Genomic DNA, 14908 nt, shown 5'->3' with positions numbered 1-14908 from the left:
AGATGCAGCAGGCTTTGACAAAACTGAAACTTTCGGAGGACTCAATAAGGGTCATGAAATAGGTTGCAAGTTGCAAAATCATGCTCCTATCTCACACAAGCATTTAATTACAAAAAACTTGCATTATACATCAATTGGTCTATACCAATATACCTCAATTGGTGGATTATACGTCAATTGAGGTATAATCCACCAATTGGTGGTTATTCCTGACCTGTTAACACCCACTTACAGAAAAGCGGTAACATTTTATGTGTAATTATCGTCTTTCGTCCTCTCTCCTTCTAATATAACCTCCTTGGTCTAACGTACAAAATTATAAGCCTTGTATCTCTGATGAGTTGTCATATTCATTCATGTTCGATAAATATTTAAAATTATTTCATTCAAACATCTTGCGCGAAGATTGGAGAAAAAATTATAAACAATTATTATTATAGTTCCACAGCTTTTTTACAAAGAGAGGCAATCCTCTGTCGTTCAATTATTCTTCTTGTCGGAGTGTTTACTTTAACCAAACTTTTTTTCTTTTTACAAATAGCATTCGTGTGAGTTAAATCTTTATCCAGCATTATTTTATATGACATCATTAAAGTTTCACTATATTTATGCTTTTTTTGTTGTTAAACAACGTAATTACTAAACCGAATATTAAATGCCATGATTTTGACTATTTTAAGTATGACTGGATAAAAAAAAAACAGCGGCGCCACGAGCGCATGATACGCCCTTCGTCTTATGTGTGAAGTTCTATGCAATAAACATAAATAGTTTCTGAGAAACGGTGCGACATGTGAATCCCTCCCCCCTTTTATTTTTATTTTTATAAAAAAAACTCAATAACTCTTAAATAAAATTTTGAATCATCACAAAAAAGTAAACAGATCTTTAGATTAATAAAACCAAGAAGTGTGGAAAGTTTTAAGCAATAATTATCAATCGTTTTTGAGATACGGCGCGACATGTGAACCCCCCCCTGTTTTAGTTATAAAGATCCGTAGCTCAAAAAGTTTAAATCTTATTTTCACAAAAATGTAAACAGATCGCATTACTGTCATAAGAAACAACTATGTTAAGTTTCAGGAAATTTGGATGGTTCTCAAGTTACGGTGCGACATGTGGACACCGGACAGACAGACAGACAGACAGACAGACACAGACAGACAGACAGACAGACAGACAGACAGACAGACAGACAGACAGACAGACAGACAGACAGACAGACAGCCAACCAGCCAAACAGCCAGCCAGCCAGCCAGACAGACAGACAAACAGCCAGACAGACAGCCAGACAGACAGACAGACAGACAGACAGACAGACCGACCGACCAACCGACAGACAGACAGACAGGACGGACGGACGAACGGTACGACAGACAGACGGATAAACGGATGGACGGACGCCGGACTTTTGAATACCATAATACGTCCGGTCAAAATTTCTTGTATTCAATCTGCAGTAAATATCATACATCTACTTTCCTTGTCTATATTAGATATGAAAGTCTGTTGGTCCACGATGTATGTATCTTACGAGAACATCATCATGTCTTGACAACTTAATAATTCATACAAAATTACTCAATTCTTCACATTTTAGCATTTGTTCCGTTTTTTTGACGATTTTAAAACAGAACTGCCGCATTCATGTTCATTCTTAATCTTTACGCTTGGAAATTATTTTGCTGTGCGACAAAGCGTTGAAACACCATGCCCATTAGCCATGTTGATCAGAGCCCCTCAGTGGTCAATGGCACATATGTATTTCCCTGGTGTCATGGAAATATATATTAAAAATATGTTTACAAGAAATAAATGAAAACAACACGTTATATAAATTTCATGCGTCCGAAGTGCTTTAATGGATTTACCTTCACGAAGAACGCTCAAAGCCAAATACTTTAAAGACACGGATTTATAAGAACCGAAACTATTGAAGAGAAAATGTTGCCCTCTAGAAATATGACTTTTTGAGGTTTTTTCATGTTTCTAGCAACTAGAAGAATTTCTCGTGTTAAATTTGATTCATAATCTAATAATGTTTTAAACGGGTTGAGGCGACGAAAACTTATTAGTAAAAAAAAAGTCTAACTGTTTATGTATCGTCGTACAAAGCGGTTATATACTCAGACTACAACTATAGTTCTTATGCCCTTAGTTACTGGTAACCAATATTGTAAAATCAAAACAAGAAAATGAAAAGGTCTACCTTCATGATATTTAAGGTCTTCGTAAAAAAAAGAGAATGACACAGATAGCTTATCATTTCAGTACAACTTTGTTATTCCTTTTTGAAATCAAATTAAAAGTACACACGCTGAAATATCTCGGTTACTTTTCTGGCTATTGTTTTATATTGATAATTCAAAATATAAAGTTTTACTACAAGTATCACATGAACCGGCATAAACATGCTCTAAGTGAATGAGGTCAGGGTCATAAAAAAGCCTGATATACATACATGTTCATCTTGCAATCATTCCATATACTGAATATAGCTGACCCATTGCTTATGGTTTACAAGAAACAGACCAAACCACGAACACGTTAGATTGACAAATGAACCATTTAAATGAGGTCAAGTTTGAATGAACCAGCCGAGACAGACATGTAACACCTTAAAATCATGCCATGCGTCAAATTTAGTTGACATAGTATCTAAGAATCAAACTTAATTAAGAAAACTTAACATTGACCCATGATTGAACCATGAAAATGAGGCGGATGTCAGATGTCACCTGACAGACAGACATATGCACCTTACAATCATTTCACACATCAAATATAATTGAAATATTGCTTATAGTTTAAGAAAAACAGACAAAAACACAAAACCTTCACATTTAGCTATGAACCATGATAATGTGGTCAGGGTCAAAAATGAACTACAAGACTGGCATGTACAGCGTAAAATATCTAAATACACCAAATATAGTTGACCTATTGCTTATGGTATCAGAGATATGGACTTTATCTTGTTCACTTATCCATGAAATGAAACAAAGATTAAATGAAAACTGTATGACAGGCTCGAGGACCTTGCAAGGTATGAACATATCAAATATAGTTATCCTTTTGCTCATTATAAGAGATAATCTTGTTTAAATGCATGATTAAAACTGTAAATTTAACACATCGGTTCTAGATAGTTATGTATAGATTTATGTAGTTTATGTAAGTTACTATTCCATTAAAAACTATCATCGTTTAGTTCATAATTAATTTATCAATATCAATCTTTCCTTATTAGGAATCCAGAAAGATGGCTATGTAAATAGCTTCCATTATCTCCGTTGATAACGACTGTACCGGCCACATCGAAAGCTTTAAACCAAACATCATCTCCTTGGTTCAAATATACCACTATAGTATCTGATCTACGAAAACAGAAACGGGTATTGCCGTCTAAAAATATAAATCCCAATGGTTTATCTCGGACCATAATGTTGAGATGAAGCGAGTGGCTAGTTGATTGATGTTGTGAGGCGATGTTTAGTGTGAAAGTATACAGTCCAGATACTGATGCCACAAATATTCCATGTCGAGAATTATAACAACCACCATCATTCACTTGTACTTTATCAAATATAATGTGTTGTCCATTAGATGGATTGGTTACTGATTTAGATAAACTAGCCATGAAAGCGATATGTGTGTCTACAGAAAAAGATTGTATATAAATATAAGCATTAAAGAAACATAAAAACGCACCGGGTATCACGATCCGAAACCTCGTGTGGATAATTCAACCGTGGAAATTAAAATTAATTCTAGCATAAAGAAATAACATACTTTCATTACTTTTCCGTTATACCGCTATATCTTTGAAATCTTGCAATTTTCTGATTTAAATGAAAATGTCAGCCAAGCAGAGAATTGATTAACTATGCGATATATACTAGTAATTCCTTGATGTAAGTATTGGTCTGTTTTAAAATACAGATCTTTGCAGTCTGTTGCAACGTTTGAGGTCCAAGTTTATACAGACATATGTCTTTGTTGCAATGTCTTGCAAATCTTGAATTCAGTATAAGAAACTGTATGGAAAAAAATGTTTACTTACCATAAGCTAAACAGTCTATTCCAGTAAATAATACTACAGGAAGCAATAAATGTATTTGAAACAACATATTGTGAAAAAAGAAATCCAAAACAGAGATATTTTCACTATTAGAACATATCTATGCATATACAATGTTTATATTCGACAAGTAAATGAAAATGTCACTAGTTTGCTTTTATTCTCAAACGGATAGGCTGGACAGATTGGACAAATCTCTCATGTCAATAAAATCATTAAAAAAAAAATTCTTGTATTTTGATAAAACTTTAACCTATGTACACAGAATTTTCTTGCATCTGTCTGATCCCTTTAAGCTTTTAATTTCCGTTTAAGATTGATTATCATACAAGACTTGGACAAAACAAATATGTTACAAAAGAGGGACGAAAGATACCAAAGGGACAGTCAAACTCATAAATCTAAAACAAACTGACAACGCCATGGCCAAAAATAAAAAAGACAAACAGAAAAACAATAGTACACACGACACAACATAGAAAACTAAAGAATAAACAACACGAACCCCACCAAAAACTAGGGGTGATCTCAGGTGCTCCGGAAGGGTAAGCAGATCCTGCTCCACATGTGGCACCCGTCGTGTTGCTTAAGTGATTACAAATCCGGTAAATAGTCTAATTCGGTAGGTCATATTCATGAAAGGGAAGGGGATTGTAGTTACGACGTAAGGAACATATCCGATATCATTTGTGAAACGGTTATTCCATAACGGTCAACCAACTCGTGATGGCGTCCGTAAAATTTACGAAGGGATGATTTCAACTTTACCATTTGGAACTCTTGGTTTAATAGCTTCCTTGTGAGCAGCAAACCTCTATCAAGAAAATCATGATAGGAAATGCAAGCACGGGAATATCGTATCAATTGGGAGATATATACCCCGTATGCAGGTGCTGCTGGAATGTTGCTACTTAGAAATGGAAAGTTCACAATTGGAAAGCTGAAATCATCTCTTTTGTCGTAAAGTTTTGTTTTCAACCGACCCTCATTGTCAATTTCTAGATGTAAGTCAAGATATGAAGCCGACTTAACTGTATCTGTAGTATCCTTTATCTCTAGTTCGATTGGATAGATGCGTTCCACATAGTCACCAAATTTTGAATTGTTTAGTGAAAGAACATCATCTATATAGCGGAAAGTAGAGTTAAAGGATATTGCTAACTTCTTATCTTTCTTCTTAAGAAGTTCCTGCATGAAGTCAGCCTCATAATAATAAAGAAACAAGTCGGCGAGTAGAGGGGCACAGTTTGTTCCCATTGGAATGCCGACAGTCTGTTGAAAAACACGTCCTCCGAACGTAACAAATATGTTGTCAATCAAGAAATCAAGCATCTTGATAATATCAGTTTCAGAGAATTTTTTGTTTGAATCAGAGTGATTCTTTACAAAGTAGGATTTATCCCTCCCTAAGACAAGATACTTGTATCTACGTTGGCCATTCTTTTTTATGAAGCAAAGTAATATCAACTCTTTCAATTTGTCTTTTAGTTTGGAATGTGGAATACTTGTGTACAGGGTAGAAAAGTCAAATGTTTTAATACTGTTACAAGATGAAAGAGAGTTAGATTGTATGTACTCTAAAAGATCTTTTGAATTTTTAAGTATCCACATCTGATTCACGCCACCTCTAGAATAGGCAGTTTCACAATAACTTTGAAGCCCGTCTTTGATTGCTGATAAAATAGATGTTAATAATTTAGAAAGAGGTTTCGTGGAGCACTTGGAAGACCCAGCAATATACCGTTGTTTGTAAGGACACTTATGTAGTTTAGGTATCCAATACAGTGATGGAAGATCCAGTTCTTCATCTTTGGTTGAAATTCCAAAGGAACATAGAACAGACCTATGATTATCCAGGATTTCCTCTTTGGTAAGTGTCGTGAGGGTATATGTTGAGTTACCAAGTTATACAACAAATTATATGCCGGCATCCAGATATTTATTAAGGAGGTTTCACGTAATGTCTCCATAGATAAACACATCCAAAACGAAACATAAAGTAAACGTTTATAAAAATATGCTGTTTATAATTGAGCGCACTTTGTTCATCTATAGACAGGACTTCTTTGTGTTGACATAAATTATGAGGGGGGGCAAGGGGGGTCCCAATAACAGCAAAACAGCAAATTGATTTGGCTCATAACAGATAACAAGGAATTAAAATGGACAAAAACAGATAACAGTAAATGAAATATTAAAATAATATGGTCTTTGACAAATCAGTATTTCTTATTAAGGATATAATTCTTTGTAATGCATTCCATTTTCTATGACTATGTTTTTAGTATTAATTTATGTATCTAGAATGTGTTTAAATTACTACTCAATATATTATAATATTTGTATACGCCTGTTAACGGAACGTATTATGGTATACTGTTGTCCGTCTGTTGTCAACATGTCGGACATTAACTCAAAAACTCTTTCACCAATTTGCATTAAACTTTGGGAAATTGTTTATATCTATTGACGTGAGCTCCCTTTTTTTTTTTTTTTTTTTTATAAATTTTAGATTTTAAGTTTCTGGGTAATGGGTTTTTATTCAATAAAATTGGTGGTTTTTTTTTCAGTTTTCTGATAATATCTCAAAAATGCTTTCACAAAGCAATGAATTTTGGTGAATTGTTTATATCTATTAACATGAGGTCACTTTCAATTTTTATAAATTTTAGATTTTACGTTTCCGAGTTAACGGGTTTTATTAATTAAAAAGGGGTGGATTTTCCAGTTTTCGGACATTAACACAAAAATGTTTTCAGCAGTTCTCATGAAACTTTGCTGAAATGTTTATATCTATTGTTGTAAACTCCCTTTCGATTTTCATTAATTTTAGATTTCATGTTATTGAGTTAAGGAATTTTATTCATTAGAAAAAGGTGGTATTTTCTAGTTTTCAAAAATAACTCAAAAATGCTTTCAGCAGTTCTCATGAAACGTTGGTGTATTGTTTATATATATTGACTGATGCTCCCTTTGTTGCTAATAAAAAAAATGACCTAAAAGAGTGAATATTCTGACTTTTTCTAAATGACCATCTAATGAGGTTTGTGAATTTTTCTTAATAAGTCTATGAGGCAAAGTTGTATCTCCCTCATGCAAAGCTCGGATTCCTTTCACGGCTTTGTCTATACTTTTTGGAACTTTTGGATTATAGCTCTTCATCTTTTATATAAGCTTTGGATTTTACATATTTTGGCCATGAGCATCACTGAAGAGACATGTATTGTCGAGCAGAAAAATTGGTACCGTTAATGTTATTATTATGTTGTATATAGGGTAGAAAAATCAAAAGCACCAATTATAAGCATGCAATTTATCAAGTACTTCGAACGAATTTTGACACTCCAAAACCAATTTATTCCACTATTTTAACAAAGCTCTGTGATTCTTTTCAAAGCAGAACCAAATGCATTGTACAATGAAAGTTTCAACCATGTACTTGGGTCCGAAGCTGCACATAACTCATTACAAACAAAGATTTATTTCGTTTCAACCCATTGTTTCCGTACTAAACTATGTATTCTATTTACTAGTACATATGTACCATATTATATAAAAGGTTAAGTGGTTGTTAGGACCTAGTCCTTAATTGAGATCCTTGTCAGATATTCCTGGCCATATGTTTTCCTTTATGTCATATTAAGAATTGTTTTAATTTAATATGTTCGTAGGGGAAACAAGGAACATTATTCTCATACAAAAAATTAAGATAATTCTAAATACACATTCATAAAAAATGGAATTTATTACAAAGGATAATCATAAGATATACTTGAATTGTTCTGGACCTCACTTCTGTGATGGGTATATGTTAATGGAATCCTTCTCTGAATACGGGACAAACATATTAGTAGTGGTAGACCCCAATGTCCAATGATCTTCAATTTATACCGAATATTGACTGTCAAAAAAAAATGCTAACATTCCAATTTTCAATAACAGCTAACAGCAAATACATTTTCACAATAACAGATAACAAAAAAACTAAAAGCCCAATAACAGCTAACAAAGAATAAGACAATAACAGCTAACAGCAAATATATTTTCAGAATAACAGATAACAAAGAATTAAATTGCCCCATAACAGCATAACAGTTAAACCCCTTGCCCCCCCCTCAATTATCTTTGACATGGTGTTCAAATTTTGAATTAAAAAAAATACAATAACAAAAAGAACATTGTCATAGAGCATTGCGAACCTAAAAGTCTGAAAGGTTTACCAAATACAGATACGGTATTCTATTACTGGGTTAGAGCATCCTTAATATTTTAAAAAATCGAGCGTCACGGATGAGTCTAACGTACAAAATTATAAGCCTGGTATTTCTGATGAGTTGTTATATTCATCCATGTTCGATAAATATTTAAAATTATTTCATTCAAACATCTTGCGCGAAGAAAAAATTATAAACAATAGTTCCACAGTTTTTTCTAGCACCTATAGGGTCGTGTACAAAGAGAGGCAATCCTCTGTCGTTCAATTATTCTTCTTGTCGGAGTGTTTACTTTAACAAAACTTTTTTTCTTTTTACAAATAGCATTTGTGTGAGTTAAATCTTTATCCAGCATTATTTTATATGACATCATTAAAGTTTCACTATATATTTATGCTTTTTTTTAAACAACGTTATCACTAAACCGAATATTAAATGCCATGATTTTGACTATTTTAAGTATGACTTAATAAAAAAAAACAGCGGCTCCACGAGCGCATGATACGCCCTTCGTCTTATGTGTGAAGTTATATGCAATAAACATAAATAGTTTCTTGTGAACCCCTTCCCCCTTTTATTTTTATATTTATAAAAAAACTCAATAACTCTAAAATAAAATTTTGAATCATCACAAAAAAGTAAACAGATCTTAAGTTTAAGCAATAATTATCAATCGTTTTTGAGATACGGCGCGACATGTTACTTCCTCCCCCTTTTTTATTTATAAAGATCCGTAGCTCAAAAAGTTTAAATCTTATTCTCACAAAAATGTATACAGATCGTTTTACTATCATAAGAAACAACTATGTTAAGTTTCATGAAATTTAGATGATTCTCAAGTTACGGTGCGACATGTGGACGCCGAACAGACAGACAGACAGATAGACGGACGGACGGTACGACGGTTCGACAGACAGACGGACGAACGGACGGACGGACGGACGCCGGACATTTGAATACCATAATACGTCCGGTCAAAATTTCTTGTATCCAATCTGCAGTAAATATCATACATCTACTTTCCTTGTCTATATGAGATATGAAAGTCTGTTGGTCCACTATGTATGTATCTTACGAGAACATCATCTTGTCTTGACAACTTAATAATTCATATAAAATTACTCAATTCTTCACATTTTAGCATTTGTTCCGGTTTTTTTTACGATTTTAGTCTAAAACAGAACTGGCCGCATTCATGTTCATTCTTAATATTTACGCATGGAAATTATTTTGCTGTGCGACAAAGCGTTGAAACACCATGCCCATTAGCCATGTTGATCAGAGCCCCTCAGTGGTCAATGGCACATATGTATTTCCCTGGTGTCATGGAAATATATATTAAAAATATGTTTACAAGAAATAAATGAAAACAACACGTTATATAAATTTCATGCGTCCGAAGTGCTTTAATGGATTTACCTTCACGAAGAACGCTCAAAGTCAAATACTTTAAAGACACGGATTTATAAGAACCGAAACTATTGAAGAGAAAATGTTGCCCTCTGGAAATATGACTTTTTGAGTTTTTTTCATGTTTCTAGCAACTGGAAGAATTTCTCGTGTTAAATTTGATTCATAATCTAATAATGTCTTAAACGGGTTGAGGCGACGAAAACTTATTAGTAAAACAAAAGGTCTAACTGTTTATGTATCGTCGTACAAAGCGGTAATATACTCAGACTACAACTATAGTTCGTATGCCCTTAGTTACTGGTAACCATCATTGATAAAATCAAAACAAGAAAATGAAAAGGTCTACCTTCATGATATTTAATGTCTTCGTACAAAAAAAGAGAATGACACAGATAGCTCATCATTTCAGTACAACTTTGTTATTCCTTTTTGAAATAAAATTAAAAGTATACACGCTGAAATATCTCGATTACTTTTCTGGCTATTGTTTTATATTGATAATTCAAAATACAAAGTTTTACTACAAGTATCACATGAACCGGCATAAACATGCTCTAGGTGAATGAGGTCAGGGTCATAAAAAAAAAGCCTGATATGCATGCATGTTCATCTTGTTATCATTCCATACACCGAATATAGTTAACCCATTGCTTATGGTATACAAGAAACAGACCAAACCACGAACACGTTAGATTGACAAATGAACCATTTAAATGAGGTCAAGTTTGAATGAACCAGGCCAGACATGTAACACCTTAAAATCATGCCATGCGTCAAATTTAGTTGACCTATTGCTTATAGTATCTAAGAATCAAACTTAATTAAGAAAACTCAACATTGACCGATGATTGAACCATGAAAATGAGGCGGAGGTCAGATGTCACCTGACAGACAGACATATGCACTTTACAATCATTGCATACATCAAATATAATTGAAGCATTGCTTATAGTTTAAGAAAAACAGACAAAAACACACAACCTTAACATTTAGCAATGAACCATGATAATGTGGTCAAGGTCAAAAATGAACTACAAGACTGGCATGTACAGCGTAAAATATCTAAATACACCAAATATAGTTGACCTATTGCTTATGGTATCAGAGATATGGACTTTACCTTGTTCACTTATCCATGAAATGAAACAAAGATTAAATGAAAACTGTATGACAGGCGCGAGGACCTTGCAAGGTATGAACATACCAAATATAGTTATCCTTTTGCTCATTATAAGAGAGAAAATCTTGTATAAATGCATGATTAAAACTGTAAATTTAACACATCGGTTCTAGATAGATATGTATATAGATTTATGTAGTTTACATTCCATTAAAAACTATCATCGTTTAGTTCATAATTAATTTATTAATATCAATCTTTCCTTATTAGGAATCCAGAAAGATGGCTATGTAAATATCTTCCATTATCTCCGTTGATAACGACTGTACCGGCCACATCGAAAGCTTTAACCCAAACATCATCTCCTTGGTTCAAATGTACCACTATAGTATCCGATCTACGAAACCAAAACTGGGTATTGCCGTCTAAAAATATATATCCCAATGGTTTATCTCGGACCATCATGTTTAGATGAAGCGTGTGGCTAGTTGATTGATGTTGCGAGGCGATGTTTAGTGTGAAAGTATACAGTCCAGATACTGATGCCACAAATATTCCATGTCGAGAATTATAACAGCCACCATCATTCACTTGTAATTTATCAAATATAATGTGTTGTCCATTAGAAGGATTGGTAATTGAGTTAGATAAACTAGCCATGAAAGCAATATGTGTGTCTACAGAAAAAGATTGTATATAAATATAAGCATTAAAGAAACATAAAAACGCACCGGGTATCACGATCCGAAACCGCGTGTGGATAATTCAACCGTGGAAATTGGATCATCGAGTCAGCGTTTAAATTACCCTCCCTTAAAAACTTTTCATTAACTACTCCTCAAGGTTATGGAACCCTCCGTGGTTTTGAATCTTGATACTCGGTGTGTAAATGGATTCATAATTGACATCACATGATTGAAACAAAGGGATAATAATCAAATTTATATATAAAAAAAAAGAAGAATTAAATCCACCGAAAGCAGATGAGATGAGAACGAATACATTTTTTCGGTGAGCAAACTTCAAACTTTCTTTTGGTGTTGTAGAGTCAGTGTCCATTCAAGTTGACCATTCTCCTTAATGCGAAAAGGTAAAAAGATACCAAAAGGGTTATAAAAATCATAACTGGAAAAAGGTCAGGAAATAACAGACAAATAGACAAACAGATACAGCGGAAGGGTAAACATTTTATGTTCACGTAGTGGAATCCGTCATCTTGTTCATTCGTATTATAATCGGTTAAAAGAATTAGTTGACGATGAAAGTCATAAAATATAGACGGAAGATACCAAAGGGATATACTGACTCATAGGTAAAAAAAAAAACAAGTGACAACGCAATGAGCAAAAAAACATCACCCAACTTATACCATCACTTGTTGAATATCATCCCTCATTGCTCAGAAGAATAAAGTTTTTTCAGGTAAATATGCTAGTCACATATGATACGGAATGTTTTTTTGTTGTTGTGTTGAAATGATCAGTCGGGATATAATCAGTATATTATGGTTGAGACACTGTGTTCTAGAATACATGTGTATAGGGCTGAAAACCTTATACTTATCAAAACATTAAAGTTTACCTGAAGACATTTGTTTCACAATTTCAGCGATAATATGTCGTGTTGTGTTAGATTTTAATCCATTCGATATTTGAATTGGTAATTCAGAAGTTATTTCCTTCATTATATCAGCTTTGATTTCGGCTTTTAACTGTTCGAGTTCTGGCGGTGTTAAATTGTTCAACAATAGCGCATATGAGCACGCTAGAACTGAAACAAATACGAAAACAAATTTCAATGTCATTTTGTAGTCATAAATTAAACGCTTTGAAGTTCTATGGAATACCTTTGATAAGCATGTGTTGATTTCCCAATACTATTTTATCTTGCCTGTCTTGAACTATGGATCTCATAATGTAAGATTTAAAATCCGATAAGAAGTAACTTGAAAAAGTATATCGACAGAAAAGGATGATCAACTTTTTTTCCCACATCAACATGCAGAAATAACATTTTTCAGAATAAGGAGCAGTGGCGGATCCAGAAATGTTCACAAGTGGGGGCCCACTAACTGCCTAAGAGAGGGCCCGCTCCAGTCACGCTTCAGTGATTCCCTATATAAGCAACCATTTTTTTTTTCCAAAAAAGGGGGGCCCGCCCTCCCTCCCCCCCCCCCTTATCCGCCTTTAAGGAGTGACGTTTACATGTAAAATACTCTCGTTGTACCATGTAAATAATTCGAAATCAATGGTTAAGCTAGAGAAATTTTAGGGTTGAAAGTAAATTAATTTCGAGAGGCGAGAGAGACCAAAGTCACATGCAAACTCGTAAGTTTAAAATAATGTGACAAACTACGGTTAAAAAGTACCAAATAAACAGACAAAAAGTACACAAAACACAACACAACCTAAACTTGGGGTGAACTTAGGTGCTCAAGAATAGTAATCAGAGCCTGCCCCACAAGTGGCACCTGTTGTGTTGGTAATATTTACATGTTTTTTTTTTATCAAGATCAGTCCCTATTTCTAGTGTTCAGTCTATTCCATCAGTCCCTCTTTCTAGTGTTCAGTCTATTCCATCAGTTTAACAATTAAATTTAACAACTTCATTAGAATATCAGTTAACGCAAGTCTACGGTAAAGACAAGAAAAAATTAATAATAAGAATACCCGATGTCCAAAAACAACAAAACAGCATATATTGTGGACTTTTTGCAATTGCAAATGCTCTTGAATTTTGTCAATCTGGGTTTAAAGGAGGTACTCATATCACATACGAGCAAAAATATATGAGAGAACATTTAATTCATTGTCTTGAAAATGGTAAATTCACACATGTTCAAAAAAATTATTTCGGTAAAGCTCCAAAAGCTCCAAAAAATCTGAAAACTAAAACCCACATTATCTCAATAAACTGTGACTGCGGAAAACCGGATACAATAGAGGATATGGTAGGCTGTGAAGGAAAAACAGGGCGTAAAATGTGTGATGTCTGGACACATCGGTCTTGTGCTAAAAAAAATATGATGAGAGGAAACAGCTGGTTCTGTGAAGTACATAGATAGTTTAACTGAAATTTTATAGCAATTTACACGTCCCGATTTACAGCCTTGATAAATTTGAAATAAATTTTAAAAATGTTAACAATATACCTGTTCTTGAAATAAATTTGAACATTATTTTTCCGACATAAAATAGTTAAGAAATAGATAAATAAATACCACTGAGTGTAGTGTATCAATAAATATTTAAGCAAAATAAGAAGAAAAGAAAAAAAAACCAAAAAAAATCAACAATAACTCTGCCAACGCCGGTCCCAAGCCCGGGGGAAAAAGGAGGAGGGTTGTTAATATCTAAATACATGAAATATCAGAAATGATAAGTATGTTGATACTATTGAAATTAAATTAAATGAAATAAAAATAGCAAGTTCTTTGCTTTGCACGAAGATTTAGATTCTTTTTTTATATCTAGTTTTAGTCATTATTTTTTTCCATAAAATGGGGTCAAGATTAAAACACAAGCTAGGCCACAGGTCAAGTTTTTGCAATTTTAGTTTCATATATTTTTATTTATATCATATCATTTTTCATTAAATTGTCTTTTCGAAACTTGTTCTCGATTTTTACCGGGCAATTTATATTTTTGTGAATTTTAATTCAAAGTTGAAAATTTCACTTCAATATTTGTATACAAGGGTGACTTCCGGTCAACTTTTTGTCCTTTTATAGTAATATATTTATTTTTTTGTATATCATACTATTTGTCATTTAAATGTCTTTAAGAATCAAGTTACAGACTTTGACCGGGCTTTCATATTTTTGTGAATTTTAATTCAAAGTTGAAAATTTCATTTCCATATTTGTGTACAAGGGGTTCTTCCGGTCAACTTTTTGTCCTTTTATAGTAATATATATATATTTTTATATCATATTATTTGTCATTTAAATGTCTTTAAGAGTCAATTTACAGATTTTGACCGGGATATATGCTTTTTCGTGAATTTAAGTTTTAATGTTCAAAAATGCGTTGCCATAGTTGCACTAAGAAAGGCTTCCGGTCAACTTTTCGATAAAAAAGC

At 33.3% G+C, this 14908-nt stretch overlaps 1 protein-coding gene and 1 long non-coding RNA gene across 2 annotated transcripts; both read right to left on the bottom strand.

Annotated features, from left to right (window-relative positions):
- Window positions 1-3232: 3232 nt before the first annotated feature.
- LOC139511072 (complement C1q subcomponent subunit A-like) lies at window positions 3233-3640 on the bottom strand. The gene has a single exon (XM_071297643.1). The coding sequence runs from the start codon at window positions 3638-3640 to the stop codon at window positions 3233-3235; it is 408 nt and encodes a 135-aa protein (XP_071153744.1).
- A 7414-nt stretch (window positions 3641-11054) lies between these two features.
- On the bottom strand, window positions 11055-12725 carry LOC139513321 (uncharacterized). The gene is made up of 2 exons (XR_011662428.1): window positions 12410-12725; window positions 11055-11505 (listed from the first exon to the last, which is right to left on the bottom strand). It is a non-coding gene; the product is annotated as an uncharacterized lncRNA (long non-coding RNA).
- Between the last annotated feature and the right edge of the window lie 2183 nt (window positions 12726-14908).

The sequence above is a fragment of the Mytilus edulis genome, chromosome 2 (genome assembly GCF_963676685.1).
Source record: "Mytilus edulis chromosome 2, xbMytEdul2.2, whole genome shotgun sequence".
In the NCBI taxonomy this organism is placed as follows: Eukaryota; Metazoa; Mollusca; class Bivalvia; order Mytilida; family Mytilidae; genus Mytilus; species Mytilus edulis.
Note: the sequence above shows the minus strand (reverse complement) of the source record. Positions and strands in the feature narration are given on the sequence as shown.

What these genes read in the sequence shown, in the direction of transcription:
- LOC139511072 (XM_071297643.1), bottom strand. Translation starts at nt 3,640, where the DNA reads ATGGCTAGTTTATCTAAATCAGTAACCAATCCATCTAATGGACAACAC.